The 27,981-nt window shown below is 42.2% G+C and overlaps 1 protein-coding gene across 5 annotated transcripts in view; it reads left to right on the top strand.

Annotated features, from left to right (window-relative positions):
* atad2b (ATPase family AAA domain containing 2B) overlaps positions 1-27,981 on the top strand; it is a 169,678-nt gene that overhangs the window by 112,341 nt on the left and 29,356 nt on the right. For 4 of the 5 annotated variants that reach the window (XM_078541574.1, XM_078541572.1, XM_078541573.1 and 1 more), the window contains exons 21-24: positions 7,972-8,168; positions 9,975-10,134; positions 16,986-17,108; positions 23,808-23,924. In XM_078541574.1, the coding sequence (XP_078397700.1) occupies positions 7,972-8,168; positions 9,975-10,134; positions 16,986-17,108; positions 23,808-23,924 (597 nt within the window). The remainder of the gene's footprint in view (positions 1-7,971; positions 8,169-9,974; positions 10,135-16,985; positions 17,109-23,807; positions 23,925-27,981) is intronic. The other variant, XM_078541576.1, reaches the window with a different exon arrangement.

The following is a 27,981-nucleotide window of genomic DNA, read 5'->3' as shown; positions in this document are numbered from 1 at the left end:
TATAGGGCAGAGTCTAAGTCTTTGTGGATACGTCCATCTGATCACACTGTCATAGACAATCATGCAACAATCCAGGCAGGGTAAAACTGGCAATCAGAGTTTTAAACTTCCCACACAAGTACGCGCATTTGCACATGTTGGGACTTACTCAGGGTCCTGAGTCGTTCGTCGCTCCCCATAACAGAAAATTTTGTGCATTAAGTACTGCTTAGTACCAGCACCAAAAATAGTCATTTATCTTATTGCAGTTTTTGGGATCTTTCTGGACACAAAATGGTTTTGCATCAATTACATAAATCACTGCAGCAATTTATTGTATGCCAAGCCCCTTTTTGGAGTTTGGAAATCATGAGAAGTTATTACGTAAATTAAAAGTTCTTTTCTTCATTTTCATTCATCATCTCATCTTTGATCATTGACACTGGTTTCCAGTATTTATCAAATAAGATTGGTACTAATATATTATTAAAAATATTTCAAGATGATCACAGCATATATCTGTTTCAGCTAGTGCGCCAGTTGTTATTGGGCCTTTAGGTTAGCAGATAGCCACAATAGGTGTTTCACATGCCTCCATCAAATATGACAGAACTTGTGTGTGATAGAAACCTAACAGTATCTTGGGTCTTTTAGCCATGAACTTGTATAGATTCTGTATCTCTATGTCTGGAAACTTTGGCTTTTGCATTGGTGCCATATGGGATTACCTGAGGAACCTTGAATGTGGCTCTACCAGTAACCAAAATAGTATTATCACCAGATTTAGGTGAATTAATCCAGATCACAGCAGGGTTATTTCCATTAAAGGCACTATGTAGTTCAAAAAAGTAGAAAGGGTGCTGTTCAATTCTTGATCTTCCAGCTCTGAGCAAGTTGTTCAGGTCGAGATAACACTGCTGCAGAATATTAGGCATTGTGCTTTGAAGACTAGTTGGCTGCATTAGACTTGCAAGATGCTAAATTTCATGTTGTTGAGTAGCTATTGTAAGCTCAATTTTCAGGATTGTAGATATTAACATCAGTACGCCCCAATTGGTCGATCTTCATTCCCCAGGCATTCACAAAATGGCCTTTAGGTATTGCAGTGTATTTTGTACAGTGGCATCTGCAAATTGGCAATTGGCTCATAAGAGCTTACTGTTGAGACTGCTCAGGTTGCATCCAACAGGTAGTTATCACAGTTTGGCAACTCAGCTTGGTCAACTTCCCTCATTCTTTTGTTGAGCCAAGGTTGGACATCACAATAAAGATTTTGCTTCAAGCAGCCATGTTAGTTGGCCCCCATGCTGGTTTTCAGCCATCTAGATTGGATCCTCTTCCTCACAGGTTTTCACACATGGAATGTTTTCTCTGTGTTACAGCTGTCATCTTCATTCCACATGCTGAACTGTTTATTGGATCACGAGAACTGAATGCACACCATGCTTGGTCTTCTACAGATCAACTTTAATCCCAATATTTTAAAAGCATTAGTCTTTAGTTCTGGATCTGAGTTACTGGTCCTTGGAATAGCTTTTCAGAGCAGTTTGCTATACACAAGATTACTCAGTTTCGGGATAAGTGAATCAAAGCCTGTTGCAGGTCTACTTGGCACATCACCATGGTAAAATTCAAAGTGGTCTGTTTAGGTTTGAGATGGTTTGAGATTCTGTTGTTTGCTACCACAGTGTTAAAAGAGCGCCTAACCAGCCCTCATTGAAAGTCAATGGCATTGTTATCATCGGTTCTCCCACCACCAAGGTCTTGTGGGTTACCATTGACCAGAAACTCAACTGGACCAGCCACACATGGTGGTGGCTACTAGAGCAGGTCAGAAGCTGGGTACTTTGTGGCAAGTGGCTCAGCACTTAAGTCCCAAAAGCTTTTCCAGATAGAAGTCAGGAGTGTGATTGAATACTGCCCATTTGCCTGGATGGATGCAGCTGCAACAGCATTCAAGATACTTGACACCATCCAAGATGGATCAACACCTTACTCACTAGCCTAAACATCTACCCCCTTGACCATAACTGTACTATATACGGGAAAGGTAAGTAAAATGAGTGTATGGGAACATCACATGCAAGTTCCAATCGAAGTTGCACACTATCCTGACTTGGATACATTTCAGCATTCCTTCATAGTCACTGAGTTAAAATCCTGCAGCATTGTGGGCATCTTCATTACAGAGACTGCAACAGTTCAAAAAGAAGGCCTACCGCCACCACCTCAGGTCAACTAGGGATTGGCAGTGAATTTATTTTTATCATTTCATGGGACGTGAGCATCGCTAACAAGGCTACTATTTGTTGCCCATCCTTAAATACTCCTCGAGAAAGTAATGGTGAGCTGCCTTCTTGAGCTGCTGCATTTGGTGTAGGTACACCCACAGTGCTAATAGGAAAGGAGCTGCAGGTTTTAACATCGTGAATATGAAGGAATGGAAATATAGTCCCAAGTTAGGATGGTGTGTGGCTAGGAGGGGGTATTTGCAGGTAGTGGTGTTCCCATGCATCTTCTGCCCTTGTCCTTGTAGGTGGTAGAAGTCACAGGTTTGGAAGGTGCTGTCAAAGGAGGCTTGGCAAGTTGCTGCAGTGCATCTTGTATATGGTACACACTGCTGTCATTGTGTACTGATGGTGGAGGGAGTGCCGACCAAGTGGACAGCTTTTCCCTGGATGGTGTTGAGCTTCTTGAGTGTTCTTGGAGCTGCACTCATCCAGGCAAATGGAGAGTATTCCACCAGACTCCTGACTTATGCCATGAAGATGGTGGACAGACTTTGGGGAGTCGGGAGGTGCAGAATTCCCAGCTTCTGACTTGCTCTTGTAGCCACAGTTAAGTCTAGTTAAATTCCTGTTGATGGTAACCCCCAGGATATTGATGGTGGAGAATTCAGCAATGGTTATGCTGTTGAATCTCAAGGGGAGATGGTTAGATTCTCTCTTGTTGGAGGTAGTCATTGCCTTGCGCTTCTGTGGCGCAAATGTTACTTGCCACTTAACAGCCCAGGCTTGAACATTGTCCAGGTTTTGCTGCATGCTGGCATGGACTGCTTTAATATCTGAGGAGTGGCAAATGGTACTGAACACTGCAGTTGCCAACAAACATCCCCAATTCTGATCTTATGATGGAGCGGAGGTCATTGATAAAGCAATTGAAGATGGTTGGGTTGAGGACATTACCCTGACGAAATCCTGCAGCCAAGTCCTGGGACTGAGATGTTTGGCCTCCAAAAGCACAGCTATCTTCCTTTGTGACAGATATGACTTCAACCAATGGAGATTTTTCCTCCTGATTTCTGTTGACTACAGTTCTGCTAGGGCTCCTTGATGCCATGCTCAGTCAAATGTTGCCTTGCTGTCAAGGGCAGTCATTCTCAGCTCACCTCTGGAGTTCAGCTCTTTTTGTCCATGTTTAGACTAAGGTTGTAATGAGATCTGGAGCCGAGTAGCCCTGGCAGTGAGCTGGTTATTGCTGTGTAACTGCAGCTTGATAGCGCTGTTAAATATCCTTCACTTTGCTCTATCATCACTTTGCTGATGATAGAGACTAGACTGATGGAGCAGCACTGTACTGGATTGACCTGCTTTTTGTGGAGAGGTCATACCTGGGCAATGTTCCACATCATCGGGTAGATGCCAGTGTTGCAGTTGTAATGGAACAGTTTGGCTAAGGAAGTAGCTACTCCTGGAGCTCAGTTTTTCCATACAACATGCCAGGATGTTGTCAGGGCCCATATCCTTTGCAGTATCCAGTGCCTCCTGCTATTTCTTGATATCAGGTGGAGTGAATTGAATTAGCTAAAGATTGACATCTGTGACGTTGGGACCTCAGGAGGAGGCTGAGGTGGATCATCCACTCAGCACTTCTGGCTGAAGATAGTTGCAAATGCTTCAGCCTTGTCTTTTCCCTATTATTGAGGATGGGGATATTTGTGGAACCACCACCTCTGGTTAGTTTTTTAATTGTCCACCACCATTCACGACTTGTGGCAGGACTGCAGAGCTTTGATCTGATCAGTGGTTGTGGAATTGCTTAGATCTTAGCCTATCTCATATCATTTCCTGCTGTTTAGCATGCTTCTAGTCCTGTGTTGTAACCTTACCTTACCAGGTTGGCACCTCATTTTTTTGGTGCTGCTTCAAGCATGCTGTCCTGCACTCCTTGTTTAACCAGGGTTGATCTCCTGGCTTGATGGTAATGGTAGACTAAGGAATATGTCAGACCAAGCAGTTGAAGATTGTGGTTGAATACAATTTTGCTGCTGATGATGGCCCACAGCACCTCATGGATGCCCAGTTTTGAGCTGTTAGCTCTGTTGAAAAGCTATTCCATTTAGCACAATGAGAGTGTCACACGACACAATGGAAGGTATCCACACAGATTTGTGGTGGTCACCCCCATCAGTACTATCATGGGCAGTTGCATCTGTCACAGGTAGATTGGTGAGAATGTGATCAAGTAGGTTTTCGCCCTTCATGCTGATTCTCTCACCACTCACTTCAGGCCTAGTCTAGCAGATGTGTCAGCATACGAACATACATACATGCATATGAATTAGGAGCAGGAGTAGGCCAATCAGTCCCTCGAGCCTGCCCGCCGTTCAATAAGATCATGGCTGAAAAGAATATAACCTCAGCTCCATATTCCTGCCTACCCCTCTGCCTGATTGTCTTGACTTTTTCTAAGTGCCCTGCTATAACATCTCTAACATTTTCCCTATGACAGATGTTAGGCTAACTGGCCTGTACTTTCCTGCTTTCTGAGTCCCTTTTTGAATAAAGGAGTGAACATTTACTATTTTCCATTCTAATGGGATCTTCCCTGAATCTAAAGAATTTTGGAAAATTAAAGCCAACGCATTAACTACCTCGCTAGCCACTTCTTTCAGTACTTTAGGGTGAAGTCCATCCTGACCTGGGGATTTGTCAGCCTGCAGCCCCAACAATTTACTTGATACCACTTCCTTAGTGATTGTATTTGTCCCAAGTTCCTCCCTCCTTTCCATTTCCTGATTTACAGCTATTTCCGGGATGTTGCTTGTATCCTCTATAGTGAAGACTGAAGCAAAATACCCCTTTAATTCATCTGCCATTTCTCTACTTTCCATTATCAATTCCCCAGACGCACTTTTCTTTAGGACCAATGCTCACTTTGTTAACTCTTATTTAAATATCTATAGAAACTCTTACTATCCATCTTTACATTACTAGTTAATACTCTGATTTTCCCCTCCTTATTAATCTTTTTGTCATTCTTTGCTGTTCTTTATATTCTTTCCAATGTTCTGACCTGCCACCCGTCTTTGCGTAATTATGTTTTTTCTTTAAGTTTGATACTGTCTTTAACTTTTTTAGTTAACCACAGATGAATGGCCCCTTGGAATTTTTCTTCCTCATTAGAATGTACATATTCTGTGTATTCTGAAATATCCCTTTAAATGTCAGCCACAGAATTTCTATTGACCTATCCTTTAACCTCAATTGCCAGTTCACTTCAGCTTGCTCTGCTTTCGTGCCCTCATAATTGCCCTTATTTAAGTTTAGAATAACAATCTTCGATGCACTCATTTCTCCATCAAAATCAATGTAAAATTCAATCATAATATGATCGCTGGTACCTAGGGGTGCCTATACTATGAGGTTATCAATAATCCTATCTCATTGCTCAATACCAGGTCTAGTATAGCCTGCTCTCTGGTTGGCTCCAGAACGTGTTGTTCTGAAAACATTCTATGGACTCTTCATCCAAGCTACCTTCTTTGCCCAACTGATTTTTACAGCCTATATGTAGATTAAAATTCCCATGATTATTGCTGCACCTTTCTGGCAAACTCCAATTATCTCTTCTTTTATACTCTGTCCTACCATGTAGTTCCAATTAGGGGGCCTGTACACCACTCCCACAAGTGACTTCTTGCCTTTATCATTTCTCACCTCATCCCAAACCACTTCTGCATCCTGGTTTCCTGAACTTGGGTCATCCCTCTCTAATGTGCTAATACCATCATTAATTAACAGAGTCACTCTCCACCTTTTTCTAATTTCCTGTCCTTTCTAAATGATACGTACCCTTCAATATTCAGATCCCAATCTGTGTCATCCTGTAGCCACGTCTCTGTAATGGCTATCAGATCGCACTTATTTATTTCTATTTGCGCTATCAGTTCATCTGTTTTGTTTCGAATGCTATGTGCATTTAGATACAGAGCCTTTAGTTTTGGCCTTTTATTATTTTTGTAGCGACAAGCCTTATCTGCTGATTTACTCTTAGAATTGCACTCTCTGTCCCGTCCTGTCACAGTCTGTTTATCATTTCCCATATTAATACCTTTCTCTCTTGTCTTGTCTTTACTCTTTGGTTTACCACCTCTCAAATTTGATCCCTTCACTCCACTATTCAGTGTAAAGCCCTCTCTACTTCCCTAGTTATGTAGCTCACGAGGACACCAGCCCCAGCACGGTTCAGGTGTAGATCGTCCAAACGGTGCAGTTACCACTTTCCCCAATACTGGTGCTAGTGGCCCATGAACTGGAACCCACTTCTCCCACACCAGTCTTTGGGCCACGCATTCTTTCTCTAATCTTATTTGTCCTATGCTGATTTGCACGTGGCTCAGGTAATAAACCAGAAATTATTTCGTTTTAAGTTCTGCTGCTTATTTTGGTGCTTAGCTCATCCTAGCACAGTCTCCTTCCTCATCCTGCCTATGTCATTGGTACCTACATGGACCACGACCACTGGATCCTCACTCGCCCACTGCAAGCTCCTCTTCAGCCCTGAGCAGATGTACCAAACCCTTGCACCGGCAGGAAACAAACCTATCTGGACTCTCGCTTTTTGCTACCGGGAACAGTATCAATTCCCCTCACTATACTGCCCACTCTACCACTACATTTCTTTTTGCTCCCTCCACTTGGATGGCTTCCTGTACTACGGTGCCATGGTCAGTATGCTCATCCACCATGCTGCCCCTGCTCTCAACCAAACAAGTTGAGGGAACCTCTAACCTATTGGACAATTGCAGAGGCCCACATCCCTGCACTCTTGCGCTCTGGGTCCCCTTATCTGCCTCACTTGCAGTCACACCCATCTGTTCCTGGCCACTGATGAAATCGGAAGACCCTATCCTAAGTGGTGTGAATGCCTCCTGGTACAAAACATCCAGGTAACTTTCCCCCTCCCTGATTTGTCGCAGAGTCTGTAGCTCAGCCTCCAGCTCAGTGTCTGAGCCAAAGTTCCTCAGGCCCCAAGCACTTACTGTAAACATGTTTGCCCAAGATCACAATGTTATCCAGGAGCTCCCACATTCTGCAGCTTTGACACATCACCTGTCCTGTCATCCTTAATTAAGTAATTATTTAAAACACACAATATTAATCACATATTTATGTTGCTTTCTTATATATTTTATTAACTATTTTAAACCTTAGGGTTAGAACTTAACCACTTATCAGATACTCACCAATCCTTTCTCTGTAGTAGAGCAAGAGCCAATTTATATTGGATGAGAAAGATAGAAAAAGGAAATGAACACTTCCTCCCCCATCCCCTCCTCTCCCCCTTCACCGAACTCCCCTTTAACCAAATTCCCAAGTCTTCACTCAGTTAGCTTAGCTGCACTCAGTCAACCTTTTAACCATCTCAGAACGCGTTTTTTTTTGTGTAGTGTGATTTGTTACTTCAATGCATCCTAACATGTAGTGTATAGACTGAAATTTTTGTCTGAAAATTTCTTTTACAGATGATTTTTGTAGATTGCTACACAATGGCTCAGTAGATAGGTGCATTGCATTATACAGTACTTGGTAAAGTCCAGGGCTTTTTTATCTGTGGGTATGTGTGAATATATGTGTGATTAGCTTCACTTCAGGTTCCTAGTGTTAAAACTGTATAAATTTTCAGAATACAAAATAAAAAATCATTAAATTTACGTTATAAACTTTATATAGATAAATTACTTTTTACCATTATTGCATCCTTTTTTAGCTTTGCTTGCCTTGGAAGTCCTTCCACCAGCATTGCCTCCTACACCACGTCAACTATCAGAGGAAGAAATAAAACGGATAGAAGAACAGGAGGAAAATACCTTTCGGGAACTTCGACTATTTCTCAGGGATATTACCAAAAGACTTGCCACTGACAAACGTTTTAGTATCTTTAGTAAGCCTGTGGATATTGAAGAGGTAAGTTAAGGTAGTTTTTAAAATTCATTTACAACTGATAGAAGGAGTTTTCTGCTGGGGGTCCTAGCAATAGTTTGCTAAACTATGACTGTCCAATGTATCAAAGTGTGAATGCAGTATAATGTGCTGACGGGCCATATGAGCCAAGATCATCCCAGGTTTAATTCCTGATCTTTGAGTTACTGAATCTCAGGAGTGATACTACAGCTAGTAGCAAGAGGGTAGGTCGGTAATCCCTCATGGCAGTGGCACTTGCATGAAAGTCAAGTATGGGCAGAATGAGCTTGGCTGCATACCCACCTTGGATGGCTTAGAAGTACAATTGACAGATGCTTAATTAAAACACAAGTGCAAGTTGAAGGGAATCATGTGAGTTAAGCTAAAGTGACAAGAGAAGTACAAGTTTAAAAAGGACCCCCTGAAGGAAAATTTAAAATTAAAACTAAACATAAGTATTGTGAAAGGCGGCACCTAATTGATGTATAATCTAATTGGGAACATTTCAGAAGTAAAATTAATAGTAAATGGCAGAAGTAAAATTAGGAGAAGTAACTAAGATGTGAGTTATGTGTTATGTTTGTTGGGCGAAAAGATGCAGCATTTATTTGTTAATCAAAAATTTTAAAGTTTAAAAGTTATGGCTTTACAGAGGAAGGTAAAAGTACAACAGTTAGAGGTTTCCCAAGTGTAACTGGATGGTATTAGACCCTATATGGCATTAATTGCTCATTTTTAAAGGCCTCAATTGGTGACAAGGGAAGAAAGCTGTCCACAAGTCTTCCCACTGCGGACTTAATTGGGTCAGAGGCAGAAAGGTGGTGGGGTTTTTGCCCAATTAAAGCCCCCTCCCCACCACCAAATTCACCTCAGGGAGGGCATTAAGTCCTGCCCTTGGTATTTGGTAAAGTGTTGAGTAGAAAATTGAAAATGTGAATGAATGGCAACCTGATGTGAAAATATCATGACGTTCATAAGTAATTAGAAATGTTTCAGAAACAAGTACTGATACAGGAGAAATGAGCTGCATCTAAACCAATTAGCAACAATAGGGAAATTGAGTCAGCTATTAAATTATTTAAAGTATATGGTGGTTTGGAAATTGGTGCTACAGGGAAGGAACTATCCCAGTTTGGAATGTCGATAACAGATGGATGCAGGTGATGGAACTTGGTGACTTAAAAGAACCAGAGTCCAAGAAAAGACAGATGTTATATCAAGAATGAAGGTTAATCTATAATAGGATGCAAAAATAATTGATAGAACTATTAGAAATGGAAATGTTGGAACTGGAGGTTATGATAATTTATGTGTATACAGAAAACTTAAACATTAAGGTGTAAAATAGTGTTCAGAAAAGTAGGGGGTTATATGTGGGTGGTAAATGAATTCATCCTGTGAGAGGTGGAAGTTGACATACTGAACTCCTCTGGTTAAACATCTCTAATGAAAAGAAAAGCACAGTTAACACAAGGAGTATCTTAAAGGCTACCTGTCAGCATAAGATGGAAGAGCTTGTTCTATGAATATTCAGGGAGAATATGTAAGAACAGAGGAGATGATTGAATAGGTGATTTCAATCAGCCAACTAAAAATTGCAAAAGCCCAAGCTGTTGAGAATCAGCTGGTATGATTCAGTGTGTCAAATAATCCACAAGTGGCAGTGCTGGTTCTTAGACTGAACTCTTCAACTGATATTCCCTTAATATTGCAGAAACACTTCTATGATTTTCTTTAATATTTAAACTTCGCATGTTTCATTCGTTCAATTTCTTTGATCACCGCTTATTCCTTGAAAAATATTTGTAGGTTTCTGACTATTTGGAAGTCATCATACAGCCAATGGACTTATCAACAATGATGATGAAAATTGACAACCACAAATATGAAACCGTGAAGGACTTCCTGATAGATATTAACCTCATCTGTAGCAATGCTCTTGAGTATAATCCCGATAAAGTTCCTGGAGGTAAGATGGGATTTAAAACGGACACTGGAGTGAGAGTCACAAATGAACTAGCGAACTTAATTTTGACTGCAAGAAATAAATACAATTCCTACTAGGATCATGTCTGAAAACCTTATCAACCCAATTATAAGGGAACAAACATTATGTGCCTATTCAATTAAGGGGTTGCTGAGAAAATTATGAAATCAGAAGCATATGGAAAACAACAGTATCACAGTGATTTACTCTGTGAGCTAGATTCAGCTGAGGCAGGTAAGGGGACCCAGAGTGCAGGAGTGTCAGCCTCTGCAATCGTCCAACAGGTTTGAGGTTCTTTCAGCTTGTTTGGATGAGAGTGGGGACTGCAGGGTGGACTGCAGAGCTGACTGACCATGGCACCTTGGTACAGGAAGCCATTCAAGTGGGGGAGCACAAAGGAATTTGGTGGTCGTATGGGACAGTATAGTAAGGGGGATTGACACTGTTCTCTGTAGCAAGGAGTGAGAATCCAGACGGTTATGTTGCTAGTCCGGTGCAAGGGTTTGGGACATTTGCTCAGGGCTGGAGAGGAACTTGCACTGGGAGAGGGAGGATCCAGTGGTTATGGTCCATGTAGATACCAACGACATAGGCAGGATGAGGAAGGAGGTTCTGTGTAGTCAGTATGAGGAGTTAAGCATACTGCGGGCAAGGGATAAAATTTGAGAAGATGAGGTAAACCAAAAAGAGTAGAGACGACAATAGAGAAAGGTACTATTCTGGGAAATGATAGACAGACTGTGACAGGAAGGGACAAAGAGTACCAATCTAAGTAAATCAGCAGATAAGGCTAGATGCTATAAAAATAATAAAGGGGCTAAACTAATGGCGCTGTATCTAAACGCACGTAGCATTTGAAACAAAACAGATGAACTGATAGCGCAAATAGAAATAAATAAGTACGACCTGATAGCCATTACAGAGACATAGCTACAGGATGACGTAGATTGGGACCTGAATATTGAAGGGTACATGACTTTTAGGAAGGACAGGAAGTTAGGAAAAGGTGGAAGGGTGGCTCTGTTAAGTGATGATGGTATAAGCACATTAGAGAGGGATGACCTAAGTTCAAGAAACCAGGATGTTGAAGTGGTTTGGGTGGAAATAAATGATAAAAGCAAGAAGTCTCTTGTGGGAGTGGTGTACAGGCTGCCTAATTTGAACTACACAGTCAGACAGAGCATAAAAGAGATAATGGGAGCTTGTCAGAAATCATGGGGGATTTTAATCTACATATAGACTGTAAAAATCAGATGGGCAAAGCTAGCTTAGATGAGGAGTTCTTAGAATGTTTTTGGAATAGCTCTTTAGAACTACATGTTCTGGAGCCAACCGGAGAGCAGGCTACACTTAACCTGGTATTGTGCAATGAGACAGAATTAATTGATAACCTCATACTTAAAGCACCCCTAAGTAGCAGCAATCATAATATAGTTGAATTTTACATTCATTTTGAGAGAGAAACAAATGTGTCCAAGACTAATATTTTAAACTTAAATAAGGGCAATTATGAGGGCATGAAAGTGGAGCAAGCTAAAGTGAACTGGCAAATGATAAGGGATAGGTCAATAGGAGTTCAGTGGCAGACATTTAAAGGGATATTTCAGAATACACAATACATAAATTCCAATGAGAAAGAAAAATTCCAAGGTGAAAGCCCACCATCTGTGGTTAATTTAAAAAAGTTAAAGACAGAATCAAACTTAAAGAAAAAGCGTATAATTAAGTAAAGATGGGTGGCAGGTCAGAAGATTGGAAAGAATATAAAGAATGACAAAGATTAATAAGGAGGGAAAAATTAGAGTATGAGAGAAAGCTAGCTAGTAATATAAAGATGGATAGTAAGAGTTCTATAGACATTTATGTCAGAAGAGTTAACATAGTGGGTGTTGGTCCTGGGGAATTGACAGTGGAAAGCAGGGAGATGACAGATGAATTAAACAGGCATTTTGCTTTGGCCTTCACCATAGAGGACACAAGGAACATCCCAGAAATAGCTGAAAATCAGGAAATGGGAGGGAGGAACTCGGGGGAATTACAATCACTAGGGAAGTAGTATTGAGCAAATTGTTGGGGCTGCAGGCTGACAAATCCCCAGGTCAGGATGGACTTCACCCTAAAGTTTTGAAAGAAGTGGCTAGTGAGATAGTTGATGTACTGGCTTTAATTTAATTTTCCAAAATTCCTTAGATTCGGGGAAGGTTCCATTAGATTGGATTTATTCAAAAAGGGAGGGAGACAGAAGGCAGGAAACTAGAGACAATTAGCCTAACATCTGTCATAGGGAAAATGTTAGAAGCTATTATTAAAGATGTTTTTGCAGGGCACTTAGAAAAATTCAAGGCAATCAGGCAGAGTCATAGTGGTTTTGTGAAAGAGAAATCATGTTCAACCAATTTATTGGAGTTCTTTGAAGGAGTCACATGTGCTGTGGATAAAGGGGAACCGGTGGATGTACTATACTTAGATTTCCAAAAGGCATTTGATAAGGTACCACATCAAAGGTTATTGCAGAAAATAAAAGCTCAAGGTGTAGGGGGTAACATATTGGCATGGACAGAAGATTGGCTAGCTAAGAGAAAGCAGAGAGTTGGCATAAATAGGTCTTTTCCTGGTTGGCAGTATGTGACAAGTGGTGTGCCACAGGGCGATCCCTGTGCTGGGGCCTCAACTTACAACTTATATAAATGAAGGGACTGAAGGTATGGTTGCTAAATTTGCTGATGGCACAAAGATAGTTGGAAAGTAAATTGTGAAGAGGACATAAGGAGACTACAAAGGGACACAGGTTAAATGAGTGGGCAAAGATCTGGCAAATGGAATATAATGTGGACAAACGTGAAATTGTCCATTTTGGCAGGAAGAGTAAAAAAGAAACTTATTATCTAAATGGAGAGAGATTGCAGAGCTCGGAGATTGAGAGATCTGGGTGTCCTAGTGCACAAATTACAAAGAGCTAGTATGCAGTTAAACAGGTAATTAGGAAAGCTAATAGAATGTTATTGTTTACTGTGTGGAGAATTGACTAGAAAAGTAGGGAGGTTATACTTCAGTTGTACAGGGCACTGGTGAGACCACATCTGGATTACTGGTCTCCTAGTTAAGGAAAGATGTAAATGCATTAGGAGCAATTCAGAGAAGGTTTACTAGAATAATACCAGGAATGGGCAGGTTGTCTTATGAGGAAAGATTGGACAGGTTAGGCTTGTATCCACTGGCGTTCAGAACAATAAGAGGCTTCTTCATTGAAACATTTAATATCGTGAGGGGTCCTGACAAGGTGGATGTGGAGAGGATGTTTCCTCTTGAGCGAGAATGTAAAATTAGGAATAATGGTTTAAAAATGAGTTGCTGATTTAAGACACAGATGAGGAGACATTTTTTTCTGAGGGTTGTGAGTCTTTGGAAACCTCTTCCTCAAAAGGCAGTGGAAGCAGAGTCTTTGAATATTTTTAAGGCAGCGCTAAATAGATTGTTGATTAACAGAGGGGTAGGCAGGAATGTGGGGTTGAAGTTACAATCAGATCAGCCATGATCTTTTTGAATGCTGGAGCATGCTTGAGGGGCCGAGTGGCCTACTCTTGCTCTTAATTCATATGTTTTTATGTAAATCTATTTTAATGATAGGATATGTTTTTTCTGTCTGCTGATTGTAAGGATTTTGCATGAGACAGGTAATTCAAAATCAAAGTTTGTTTTGGTTGAAGATTCATAGTCACAACACCGATAATTTGGCATCAACAAAATTAACAATACCCAAAGTTCAGGCTAGCTGGTGTCTGGAAGTAGAAAAATATTACATTAGGGTTTGCATACTATTGAAGTTGGGATTTAGATGTATTGTTGTTTTCAAAAGAAAAGTAGAGGGAGTTAGAAGTTCATTAGACCATTTTATACGTGACCTGGGAGTGTTTTATACTGGAGTACCCAAAATGGAAAGTATTCTTTTCCCCAACATCAAGGCCCTCCATTTGAACACACAAATTTGCTTTGAAATAAAGTCAGAGTAGAATGGAAAAGAAAGTGAAAATTTTAATTTTAAGTGAATTTTGCCACGTTTAGTTCAATGTGTCGCAATAAACTTTAACGTGAAACACTTCTTCGATTTCACTGAGACATTGCCGCTGGTGCCTCTTGCCTTGTGCTAAATAAGTAACAGTTTATGTTGCTAACGACCTATAGCAAGCAACATTTAGTGAGAGATTAATTCATAACACATTCAGTTACTGTGAAAGGAGAGGTTACCTGCTTGAAAGGACTTGTTCCAAGTTGGGAGTAACAGTTGATTTGGAACCAGAATAGCTTACTTCTGGGATTCCGCCCATATCTCCCTGTTTATAGAAGAGAAATGCTTCATACATCTTTTTTGAAAAAGTGTTTTCATTTTGTATGGATTAATTAAAGTCATGGCTCAAAATGTAGTTTTCTGGATATTTCATTTTGAGCAGATGAATTTAATTGTTTGCAGTAGTAAGAACTGAGGTTTGTTTTTTCATTCGTATGGGATGTGGGTGTCGCTGGCTAGGCGAGCATCTATTGCCCTAGAGAAGGTGGTAATGAGCCGCCGCCTTGAATGCTGCAGTCCATGTGGTGTAGGTGCACCCACAATGCTATTAGGTAAGGAGTTCCAGAATTTTGACCCAGCGACAGTGAAAGAACGGCGATACAGTTCACATCAGGATGATGTATGGCTTAGAGGGGAACTTGCAGGTGGTGGATGCATCTGCTGCCCTTTTCCTTGCAAGTGGTGGATGCATCTGCTGCCCTTTTCCTTGCAGGTGGTGGATGCGTCTGCTGCCTTTTTCCTTGCAGGTGGTGGATGCGTCTGCTGCCCTTTTCCTTCCAGATGGTAGAGGTTGTAGGTTTGGAAGATGCTGTCAAAGGAGCCTTGACGAGTTGCTGCAGTGCACCTTGTAGATGGTACACACTTCTGCCACCCTGTGTCGGCAGTGGAGGGAGTGAATGTTTAAGGTGGTGGATGGGTTGCCAGTGAAGCGGACTGTTTTGACTTGGATGGTGTCGAGTCTCTTTGAGTGTTGTTGGAGCTGCACTCATCCAGGCAAGTGGACAATACTCCTGACTTGTGCCTTCTAGATGGTGGACAGGCTTTGGGGAGTCAGGAGGTGAGTTAGTCACTGCAGAATTCCTAGCCTCTGACCTCTTGTGGCCATAGTATTTATATGGCTGGTCCAATTCAGTTTCTGGTCAATGGTAACCCCCAGGATGTTGATAGCGGGGCATTCGGCGATGGTAATACCATTGAATGTCATGGGGCGATAGCTAGATTCTCTCTTGTTCAAGATGCTTGTTATCTGGCACTTGTGTGGCATGAATATTATTTACCACATCAGCCCAAGCCTGAATGGTGTCCAGGTCTTTTGGGGTATGGACACGGATTACTTAAGTATCTGAGAGTTGCAAATAGTGCTGAACATTGTGCAATAAACCGCAAGCATCCCCATTTCTGACCTTATGATAGAGGGAAAGTCACTGATGAAGCAGCTGAAAGTGGTTGGGCTTAGAGCACTACTCTGAGGAACTGCTGCTGTGATGTCCCAGGTCTGAGCTGATTGCAGAAATTTCCAGATACTGAGATGTCAAAAATTTCTAAGTTACCCCTGTTTTATTTCCCCTCCAGGAATCTCCCTCCCGAGCGCAGCCCCTCGCCTCCCCATCTCTCTCTCTCTCTCTCTCTCTCCCTCCCCCCCCCGCCCCCCCACTCAACGCGCAGCCCCTCCTTTTTCATTACCTTTACTCACCCTTTTGAGCTACGCTATACTTCCATCCAAGAAGATTGTTGGTTAACCTGCCCCAGGTCTTTGGCAGAAGTTCTCTTCAACTAACCACGTGGAACTGAGGGGTGGTGGAGGAGTGGACCAAGGTGTCACAGAGGGAACGGTCCATACGGAATTCTGACGAGGGGGTGGGGGAGTGAAAGGATGATGTGTTCAGTGATGGCATCATGCTGGAGTTGGCGGAAATGGCGGAGGATGATCCTTTGAATGCGGAGGCTGGTGGGGCGAAAAGTGAGGACAAGGGGGACCATATCATGGTTCTTGGAGGGAGGGGAAGTAGTGAGGGCAAAGGTGCAGGAAATGGGTTGGACATAGTTGAGGGCCCTGTCAACCACAGTTTGGGGCGGGAATCCTTAGTTAAGGAAAAAGGAAGACAAGTCAGAGGAGCCGTTTTGGAAAGTGGCATCATCGGAACAGATGCAACGTAGGTGGAGGAACTGAGAGAATGGGATGGTGTCCTTACAGGAAGTAGGGTGTAAGGAGCTGTAGTCGAGGTAGCTGTGGGAGTCGGTGGGCTTGTAATGAATATTGGTAGACAGTCTATCACCAGAAATGGAGACAGAGAGGTCAAGGGAGGGAAGTGTTGGAGATGATCCATGTGAAGGTGAGAGAGGGGTGGAAATTGGAAGCAAAATCAATCAATTTTTCCAGGTCCAGGTGAGAGCATGAAGTGGCACTGATACAGTCATCAATGCACTGAAACAGAGAGTTGTGGGAGGGGGCCTGAGTAGGTGAAGGAATGTTCCACATACCCCACAAAAAGACAGGCATAACTGGGGCCCATGTGAGTACCCACAGTCACAACTTTTATTTGGAGGAAGTGAAACAAGTTAAAGGAGAAATTATTCAGTGAGAGAACAAGTTCAGCTAGGCGGAGGAGTGTGCTGGTGGATGAGAGTTGTTTGGGCCTCTGTTCAAGGAAGAAGCGGAGAGCCCTCAGACCATCTTGGTGGGGGATGTGGTGTAGAGGGATTAGACGTCCAAGGTGTAGTTTGTTGGTGCAAAAATAACTGCTTGGTGTTTGTTTTTGTACTGTAGATCGCATAATTCGTCACAGAGCCTGTACACTTAAGGATACCGCACATGCAATAGTTGCTGCTGAACTAGATCCTGAGTTTAACAAACTCTGCGAAGATATCAAAGAATCCAGAAGAAAACGAAGTGAGTAGCTACTGAAGCAAATAATAGCTTTTAAAGGCCAGAAGTCTTTGAAGAAGAGATTGGAACCTGCAGCTTTCCATGTTATGCTGCTTGAATATGTACCATATCCTATTTTCTGCAATAATTAGTGCACTTATGATGGGTATAATGTAGACCATTTTTTCTCCCCTCAGCTGACCTGACTGAAGGATCCTTCACTTTCAAACTTCTTTAAATGGCTCTTGTCCTTTCTATTGTAAATCTTTACACCGCTGGACCAACCAGAATAGAGAGATATTATTTAATACTGAAATCACATAATTCAATTTTGTGTTGTTCATATTGTGATCTGGATCATTTTATTTGGGAAGCTTCAAGGGATGTTCCCATCCTCTCCTCGAACTGTCGTTTAAGATACAGCTCCAGGACTGTTTACTTCTGCTGATGGATCATCTTTTGAAGTTAAGGAAATTGTGAAAGTCAGTGCTGACTATGGTTTTAGAGAGAGTTTTACTTCACCTACCCCTCAATTCCACATAGTGGTAACCCATTTTCTGGGGAAGGTAGGCTTAATATATCCCAAATTCAGGTTTAGTGATGGCTATCACTCAAATCCATTAACTACCTTTGTACTGCATAGATTTTTATCACATTGTGTTGGGATGCTGGTTCCATGTTACTGAAGCTAATTCATCCCTGTGTTTCTCTTTCTGCACTGTTCATAATCTTTGATTATATTTTGTACTGTTAAATTATTAACTGGAAAAGCTCTCAATGTTGACTAAATTGTGGCTGAAGATACAAAAATGGAGAGAAAAAGATTATTTTTATTTATATAGCGCCTTTCACATCCTCAGGACATCCCAAAGTGCTTTACAGCCAGTTTTTAAGTGTAGCCACTGTTGTAATGTAGGAACATGACAACAATTTGCACAAAGCAAGGCCCACAAACAGTTAATGATGTAATCACCAGATAGTTATTTTTTCCTAGTGATGGTGGATGACGGATAAACATTGGCCAGGTCTCCCTGCTCTTCTGGTCCCACAACATCACAGATATTTCTCATCCTTGTATTTAAACCCCTTCATGGCCTCACGCTGCTTACCCCAGAAACCTCCAGCCCTACCATTGCCTCTAGAGTTCTGTGTTTCTCCATCTCTGCATCCCTCTCTTTATGTCTCACCAATGGGGCAGTGTCCTCAGGCATTTGGGTCCAATGCTCTGAAGTTCGCTCCCAAATATATCCCTCCTTAAAGATTATGCTTAAAATCTGCCTCTTTGACTAACCTTTTGGTCACCCCTATTGATATCTCTGCTGCCTTTGGCTTAATGTTCATTTTTGTTTTATCGCAATCATTGAGAAAGGCCTTGGGATGTGTTTTACTTAAAGATCCTATATAACTATAAACTGTAATAGGGAATCCAAATTATAAATTGCTTGGCTCGTTTGTCTTCCTGTATAATTAATTTAAATGTTAGTTTTGCCTGAGTTCTTAATTTAAAAAAATGACGTCCTCAGGTTTTTGAGCCTTTTTTTAAGCCTTTTTCAAGAAGAATAACTCAAATTCTCCAGATAAATCCTAATACAATTTACAGAAACGGCTGGAAACCATTGAGCACAGCAGGCAGCATCTGTCGAGAGAGAAACCTAGTTATTCTTTCGGGTCGATGACCTTTCCTCAGAACTGGGTGAAAACTTCAACAGCCAATTCTGATGAAAGGTTATTGACCTGATATTTTGGGTGGAATTTTACTGCCCCTCTCACTGGCAGGCTTTTCCAGTCCCTCAAAAGTCAATGGATTTTTGAGCAGCTCGCCACATTTTCCGTCCCCAGCCCCGTCCCCCACAACGGGGCTGTAAAACTCCGCTCGTTAACTGTTTCTCTCTTTTTTAATTCATTCACGGGATATGGGCATCGCTGGCTGGGCCAGCATTTATTGCCCATCCTTAGTTGCCCTTGAGAAGGTGGTGGTGAGCTGCCTTCTTGAACCGCTGCAGTCCATGTAGTGTAGGTACACCCACAATGCTGTTAGGAAGGTAGTTCAAGGATTTTGACACAATGAAAGAACAGCGATATATTTCATATCAGGATGGTGAGTGACTTGGAGGGGAACTTCCAGGTGGTGGTATTCCCATCTATCTGCTGCTCTTGTCGTTCTTAGATGGTTGTGGTCGTGGGTTTGGAAGGGGGCTGTCAAAGGAGCCTTGGTGAATTCCTGTAGTGCATCTTGTAGATGGTACACACTGCTGCTACTGTGTGTCGGTGGTAGAGAGAGTGAACGTTTGTGGAAGTGGTGCCAATCAAGCGGGCTGCTTTGTCCTGGATGGTGTCAAGCTTCTTGAGTGTTTTGGGAGCTGTGCTCATCCAGGCAAGTGGGGAGTATTCCATCACACTCCTGACTTGTGCCTTGTAGATGGCGGACAGGCTTTGGGAAGTCAGGGGGTGAGTTACTTGTAGCACGATTCCTAGCCTTTGACCTGCTCTTGTAGCCACAGTATTTATATGGCTAGTCCTGTTCAGTTTCTGGTCAATAGTAGCCCCCAGGATGTTGATAGAGGGGGATTCAGTGATGGTAATGCCACTGAAGATCAAGGGGCAATGGTTGGATTCTTTCTTATTGGAGATAGTCATTGCGTGACACTTGTGTGGCGTGAATGTTACTTGCCACTTGTCAGCCCAAACCTGGATGTTGTCCAGCTCTTGCTGTATTTGGACATGGACTGCTTCAATGTCTGAGGAGTCGCGAATGGCGCTGAACACTGTGCAATCATCAGCGAACATCCACACTTCTGACCTTATGACGGAAGGAAGGTCATTAATGAAGCAACTGAAAATGGTTGGGCCGAGGACACTAACCTGAGGAACTCCTGCAGTGATGTCCTGGAGCTGAGATGACTGACCTCCAACTACCACAACAATCTTCCTTTGTGCTAGGTATGACTTCAACCAGCGGAGAGTTTTCCCCAATTCCCATTGACTCCAGTTTTGTTAGGGCTCCTTGATGCCACACTCGGTCAAACGTGGCCATGATGTCAAGGGCAGTCACTCTCACCTCACCTTGGGAGTTCAGCTCTTTTGTCCATGTTTGAACCAAGGTTGTAATGAGGTTAGGAGCTGAGTGGCCCTGGCAGAACCCAAACTGGGCATCAGTGAGCAGGTTTTTGCTAAGGAAATGCCGCTTGATAGCACTGTTGATTACCGATTCCTTTACTTCATTGATGATTGAGAGTAGGCTGTTGGGGCGGTAACTGGCCAGGTTGGATTTGCCCTACTGTTTGTGTACAGGGCATATCTGGGCAGTTTTCCACATAACTGGGTAGATGCCAGTGTTGTAGCTGTACTGGAACAGCTTGGCTAGGGGTGCGACAAGCTCTGGAGCACAAGTCTTCAATGCAATTGCTGGAATGTTGTCAGGGCCCATAGCCTTAGCAGTATCCAGTGCCTTTAGCTTTTTCTTGATATCATGTGGAGTGAATCGAATTAGCTGAAGACTGGCATCTGTGAAGCTGGGGACCTCCAGAAGAGGCCAAGATGGATCATCCACTCAGCACTTCTGGCTAAAGATTGTTGCAAATGCTTCAGCCTTACCGTTTGCAATGATATGCTGGGCTCCTCCATTATTGAGGATGGGGATATTTGTGGAGCCGCCTCCTCCAGTGAGTTGTTTAATTGTCCACCACCATTCGTGACTGGATGTGGCAGAACTGCAGAGCTTAGATCTGATCCGTTGGTTGTGGGATCGCTTAGCCCTGTCTATCACTTGCTGCTTATGCTGTTTGGCATGCAAGTAGTTCTGTGTTATCCACAGGTTGACACCTCATTTTTAGGTATGCCTGGTGCTGCTCCTGACATGCCCTCCTGCACTCTTCTATGAGCCAGGGTTGATCCTCTGGCTTGATGGTAATGGTAGAGTGAGGGATATGCCGGGCCGTTAGGTTACAGATTGTGTTTGAATACAATTCTGCTGCTTCTGATGACCCACAGCACCTCATGGATGCCCAGTCTTGAATTGCTAGATCTGTTTGAAATCTATCCCACGTAGCGCGGTGTAGTGCCACACAACACGATGGAGGGTATCCTCAATGTAAAGCCAGGATTTCGTCTCCACAACAACTGTGCGGTGGTCACTCCTATTGATACTGTCATGGACAGATGCGTCTGCGGCAGGCAGGTTGGTGAGGATGAGGCCAAGTATGTTTTTCCTTCTTCTTGGTTTCCTCACCACCTGCCGCCGACCCAGTCTAGCAGCTATGTCCTTTAGGACTCAGCCAGCTCAGTCAGCAGTGGTGCTCCCGAGCCACTCTTGGTGGTGGACATTGAAGTCCCCCACCCAGAGTACATTCTGTGCCCTTGCTGCCCTCTGTGCTTCCTCCAAGTGGTGTTCAACATGGAGGAGCACTGATTCATCAGCTGAGGGAGGGCAGTGCGTGGTAATCAACAGGTTTCCTTGCCCATGTTTGACCTGATGCCATGAGACTTCATGGGGTCCAGAGTTGATGTTGAGGACTCCCAGGGCAACTCCCTCACGACTGCATACCACTGTGCTGCCACCTCTGCTGGGTCTGCCCTGCCGGTGGGACAGGACATACCCAGGGATGGTGATGGTGATTTCTGGGACATTATCTGTAAGGTATGATTCCATGAGGATGACTATGTCAGGCTGTTGCTTGACTAATCTGTGACCAGCCTGAGACAGCTCTCCGAATTTTGGCACTAACCCCCGGTAAGGAGGACTTTGCAGGGTCAACAGGTCGATGCCAGGTGGTCAAACCGCTTTCATCCCTTTTTTGTGACTTTGTAGCAGCTTGGTAGCCCATTTCTGAGGCCATTTAAGAGTCAACCACATTGCTGTGGGTCTGGAGTCACATGTAGGCCAGTCCAGGCAAGGACGACAGATTTCCTTCCCTAAAGGACATTAGTGGACCAGATGGGTTTTTACAACAATCGACAGTGGTTCCACGGCCATCAATAGACTTTTAATTCCAGATTTCTATTGAATTCAAATTCCACCTCTGCTGTGATTCAAACCCAGGTGCCCAGAGCATCACCCTGGGTTTCTGGATTACTAGCCCAGCAACAATACCACTATGCCGCTGCCTCCCCCCTCTCAGATGCTGCCAAATTTGGAGTATTTCCAACATTTTCTCTTTTTATTTGACATTACATGATGGTTCCATTCAAAACATCTTCATTATTCTGATTCCTTGCTCCGAGAATATTTTATGTTTGGCTGCTTTTATTGCATTTGATACTTGTTGACCCAGTTTCTTAAAGGATTGAAATCCTTCTGAGTCTGGTTGCATTGTTTCTCATTTTAGTATCATTTGCAGGTTTGGAAATTTTGATTAATTTTCCCATAATCATAGCAAATTGTGGGCCATGTCAAACACTCCTGTTTTAAGAGCATTTAATCTTTTATAACCACTTCTTAGCAACCCCTTAACTGACTGTGACTAAAACTGATCTCCGGCTTCTTTTATATAGGTGAATGCAGAGTAACTGTTCCACAGCCCTTTTTTTCTTGTCTCTAGTTTCAGATAGCCACTGTTACTTTTACCTGGGTCAAAAGTTCTTTACCCTCTGTCTATTGCACCTATATTTGTGAAATATTTTTGTTATTAAAATATCTTTTGACCTTTTATATTCCATTTTAAATTGTTTATATAAATCTACAAATTATTCCCCTTGTCAGATTTTTTTGTATGGTTTTGAATATGACCTGTTCCTTACTTAATCACATTAGATCTCTGTTTCTCTTTCAGATTTTAACTTTATTGAGTTGAATTTCAACTACAACTTCCCTTTTTTTTTTACATTTACCATTTAACTACTAGGCTTCTCATACATTTGTGTTCTCATCAGTTTTCATTTTATTTTCCTTCAGTGTCTGAATTTTAAAAGTTCAATGTCTCAAGTTTCACTGTACTTTCTACACACCCTCATGTACATTTCAGATCTGATCGATATCATCACCAGATCCTTGTTGCTTCCTAGTTTCAATTTAATTTCAAATATCTGACTCACTTCTCAATATGTGAGCTAGAGTAGCCTCTGACCCATCTGACTGACCAGCACTAGATGTAACAAAGCAATCCTACACCACCCCTAGGAACATACATGGTTAGTTTTTTTTCTGTAGCTATTATTCAATTAATTATCTGGAGATGGGCCCAGTAGCACAGTATAAGGTTATGATACTGAATTAATAATCCAGACCCTTGGGCTAATAATCTGGAGATGTGAGTTCAAATCCCACCATGGCAGTTTTGAATTGGATTTGGTTAATTAAATAAATCTGGAATTAAAAAAAAGTAATAGGGACCATGAAACTAATGGGCTTGTGCAAAAATCCAACTGGTTCATTAATTTCCTTTAGGGGAAGGAAACCTACTGCCCTTACCCGATCCAGCCTATATTTGACTCCAGATCCACATTAATGTGGATGATTCTTAACTGTCCTTTGAAGTGGCCTCAGCAAGCTACTATTGCAGCTCAATACCTCCTTCTCAAGGGTAAGCAGGGATGGGCAATAAATCCTGGCTTGCCAATGATGTCCACAACTTGTAAGTGAATAATAAAAAGTAAAGGTTGCTAAGTAAATCAATATGATTCAAAATGCTGCTTAGTGACTTAAAAGGTTTATTTCTTGCTATATATATATGGTAAGATACTACATTGAAGGTTGTTTGTAAGATCATACTTATTTACTGTGTGCAGACTTGCAATCAGTAGCAGAGCAAACAAGTCACAATATAGAAACAAAAAAAGATGTGGCTCAAGACTCATCTCGGAATTTAGAAGCAAGCACCACAAATGGGGAATGCAAGCATACAAGTAAGTGCTAAGACTGAGCATGATGGCTGCAAAAGAATTCTGTTCAGTTTTTCATTTTAAAAAAAAATTATGCCAGCATTTTGGAGGTGTATTTTTGGTACCACTTTGTTTCATTACCAAATTTTTGAAGTTTTGAGCATTCTACTATGATTTGTGTGCCATGAGTATAAACATTACACCCTGCCAATAAAATTTCAGTTATCTCTCCTTACGCTAACAATTAGGTAACATTTACTCATGCTGTCTACCTTGATAACTGATCATAATGTCATCGTTGTATTACTGTTGAGCTTTGCAGGTTAAGTGATGTGGAAGTTGGAATATAATGTAGGGAATTTTATTTGCAAGAAAAAATTGATTTTTTTTTTACTGGTGCAAGACTGGGAAATGTTTGCATTCAGAAGGATGGGTGCCTTTTTACGTGAATCTCTGAAATCTAACACGCAAGTACAGAAAGCAATTAAGAAAGCAAATGGTATGTTAGTCTTTATTTCAAAGAGATTGGAATAAGAGTGAAGAAGTCTTACTGCAATTATGTAGAGCCTCAGTGAGACTATACTTGGAGTACTGTACACAGTTTTGGCCTCCTTGCTTAAGGAAGCATATACTTGCTGTAGATAGAGAGCAAAGGAGGCTCACCAGACTGATTCCTGGGATGAACGGATTGACCTATGAAGAGAGATTGAGCAAACTGGGCCTATATTCACTGAAATTTAGAAAAGTGAGAAGTGATCTAATTGAAACATAAAATTCTTAAGGGGCTTGATATGGCTGATGCTGGTTGGAAGTGTCCAGTAACCAAGGAGTCTAGAACGAGGGGTCACAATGCCCAAATAAAGGGTGAGTCATTTAGGACGAAGGTGAGAAATTTCTTCACTCGAAGGGTTTTGAATCTTTGGAATTCTCTGTCCAGAAAGCTGTGGATGCTAAGGGATTGAGTATATTTAAGACCAAGATTGATAGGTATTCAGATTTTAAGTGATGTGGGAAGGAATTGAAGTTGAAGATCAGACTTGATCATATTGAATGGCAGAACAGGCTCGAAGGTTAAAGTAACACACTCCAGCTCATATTTCTTATGCACTAATATCCATATGTAAAAACAAAAAGCTAAAAGCTACTGCGGATGCTGGAAATCCAAAACAAAAACAGAATTACCTGGAAAAACTCAGCAGGTCTGGCAGCATCGGCGGAGAAGAAATCAGTTAACGTTTCGAGCCTTCATGGCCCTTCGGCAGAACTGGAGCATAGTTAGAAGAAGGGAGAAATATAAATTGGTTTAAGGTGGGTTGGGGGGGGGGGGGGGGGTGGAGAGAGAGACATTGAAGGTGTGGTGTGGTGATTGTGGAGATGAGCAGATAATCAAAAGATGTCACAGACAAAAGGGTCAAAGAGGTGTTGAAGGTGGTGGTATTTGTCTGAGAAAAGTGCTAATTAAGAATGGAAGACAGGATATTCAAAGTACAGCTCTAGTGGGGGTGGGGTGGAAAGACTAAAGGTTTTAGTTTTAGATTTAAAAATAATGGAAATAGGTGGGGAAAGAAGAATCTATATAAATTATTGAAAAAAAAAGCGGGGGGGGGGGTGGAAAGAAACGGGGTGGGGATGGGGGGAGGGGGAGTTTAAGATCTAAAGTTGTTGAATTCAATATTCAGCCCGAAGGGCTGTAAAGTGCCTAGTCGGAAGATGAGGTGCTGTTCCTCCAGTTTGCGTTGGGCTTCACTGGAACAATGCAGCAAGCCAAGGACAGACATGTGGGCAAGAGAACAGGGTGGAGTGTTAAAATGGCAAGCGACAGGGAGGTTTGGGTCTTTCTTGTGGACAGACCGCAGGTGTTCCGCAAAACGGTCGCCCAGTTTGCGTTTGGTCTCTCCAATGTAGAGGAGACCGCATTGGGAGCAACGAATGCAGTAGACTAAGTTAGGGGAAATGCAAGTGAAATGCTGCTTCACTTGAAAGGAGTGTTTGGGCCCTTGGACGGTGAGGAGAGAGGAAGTGAAGGGGCAGGGTATCCATATGTCCTGAACTAACACATTGGAAAACAGATGCTAAGTGGATGCTGTGGTATTAAAACAAACCTGTTTAAAAGTTTAGTACACAAGTTTAGGCCTAATTGCTGATTACCATAATTTGATTTTTTGGTGGAGATGTTAAAACTGATGCCTACAGTTTTAGCACTCAATTGCTAATTGGAAGAAATGTTAATGAAGGTGTGGAGTACTGACTGACTGACACACAAAGGCAGGTTTCAGAATGACTCAGGGACAGAGGGAAAGGACTCACGGGTTCTTGGATGCAGCACTGGTGAGATCCAGGAAGGCGAGAAGTCCTGTAGCCATGAGAGAGGGGTGTGGGTAAAGCAGTCCACGTCACCCTGCTTTCACCCTCCCCTGCAACAGCTGGTGTTGCTTTGCCTTGCCTCATGTCCTCCTCAAATTTCTTCTGCAGATCAAGGGGGTCCTCCTTAGCAAGATGCCCAGGACCAAGCACTCCTTTTCTCCTGGTGACTTCTGTAAGGTGCTCAGTAAGGTAGAGTAGCACAGCAGTTAACTTTAGTTGAAGTCCTCAGAAAATTTTTGGAATATATGGTTGATAGAATATTGTCCCAAAAAATTTCCTCACATGTTTCAGAAGCCCTCTTCACAGCTCCCAGCAGCAATTGAAGAGCAAAAGGTGAGTATGCCTTTAAGTGACACTCAAAGTCCGCAGCATCGACTTATTTAGAGAGGGCATTAGATCAAACACTAACCACCAAGATGCTGTGTGACCTCTTTAGCAATTGTTAGCAGTTAATTAATTGGTAATCAGCTCCTTAACAAGGCCATCCCTTGCATGCCTTCATTTCCTTTGCCAAAATGGTTTCTTGTGCTAAACAAGGGCTAAATCAGCACTGCAACTCAAGACTGCATCTGGCCACCTCGGAGCAGCTGGCAAAAATCACTCCCCCTTTGTCTCCAAAGGAACAACATATAGGTGGATATGGTCTTTTAATGTAATTTAAAATTAACAGAACTTTTGCCGTCCTAAGTAGTATTTCATCCAAAAATGAAATTGTTCTTTTAAAGTTCAGTATTCCTTTCTTCACCTTTTGGTTTCTGTTAGTACCTTTTCAACTTGGTATCATTACTGGGTTTATTCTGGTATGGATTCCTTTGTTTTACGTTTTTCCCATCTAAATGTGTGTCAGTTTATTGTGTGGTCTGACTCTTGAGTTGTGTATGCCAAATGATGCACATGTATGAACAAGTTTGGATTTAGTTGTGATTGTCCAAAAGATTAAATAGCCAACACCTGTCATCCAGGCTCATTCAAGATAAGTTGAGACAGACAACAGTGAACTTTACTTAGATAACTGGACTGTTATCTCAGTACTATTCATGAACAATAATATTTATCACTTTAATGCACCCACGCATTCACTAGAGTTTTTCTTTATGTACTGTTGATCACCTGTGAGGTTGTAGACATGGAGTTAAGGTGGTGGCAGAGAGGTAAAGGAGGCTAACAGACCATTGGGAAAGAGCACATAGAGTATGATAATCAGATGGGAGGAATAAGCTGGTGTGGGAGATTGTAGCAGAATATTAGAGATGAGATGAAGAGAAGGTAGAGTAGGGGGATGGGGGTGGACAGTGATAAGAGGGTAGAGGAGAAATAGAGACAAGGCATGGAGGTGGAGGAGAAGGATTGAACACGTTTGAGTGTACCGGAATGGGGATGGAGCCCAAAGAAATGGCTCCTGTTTATATCAATATTGTACTGCTGTTCAAAGTGGATCTGATGGCGAGAGCTGGGGATCAGTGCAAGTTTGAGGAGGGAAGAATAAGCGATAGAGAGAGGAGAATGAATGGGGTAAGGAGAAGGAAGTGAACACTCAGGAGAAATTAATCTCTCCATGATAGAACGTAGGCCAGTAACATGCAAAAATAAATTAATAGCTTCCTTTCATCTGCCAGGTCATATCTGTCTCTCAGTTCCAAATTGTTCTGCTTTCCCACCTGCTGTTCAGATTGAAATTCCTCAATGAATACTCAAATTGACTTGGTTCTAGCATTGA

This window comes from Cetorhinus maximus, chromosome 5 (genome assembly GCF_964194155.1).
Source record: "Cetorhinus maximus chromosome 5, sCetMax3.hap1.1, whole genome shotgun sequence".
Classification (NCBI taxonomy): Eukaryota; Metazoa; Chordata; class Chondrichthyes; order Lamniformes; family Cetorhinidae; genus Cetorhinus; species Cetorhinus maximus.
This window is presented reverse-complemented; position numbering and strand designations above follow the sequence as displayed.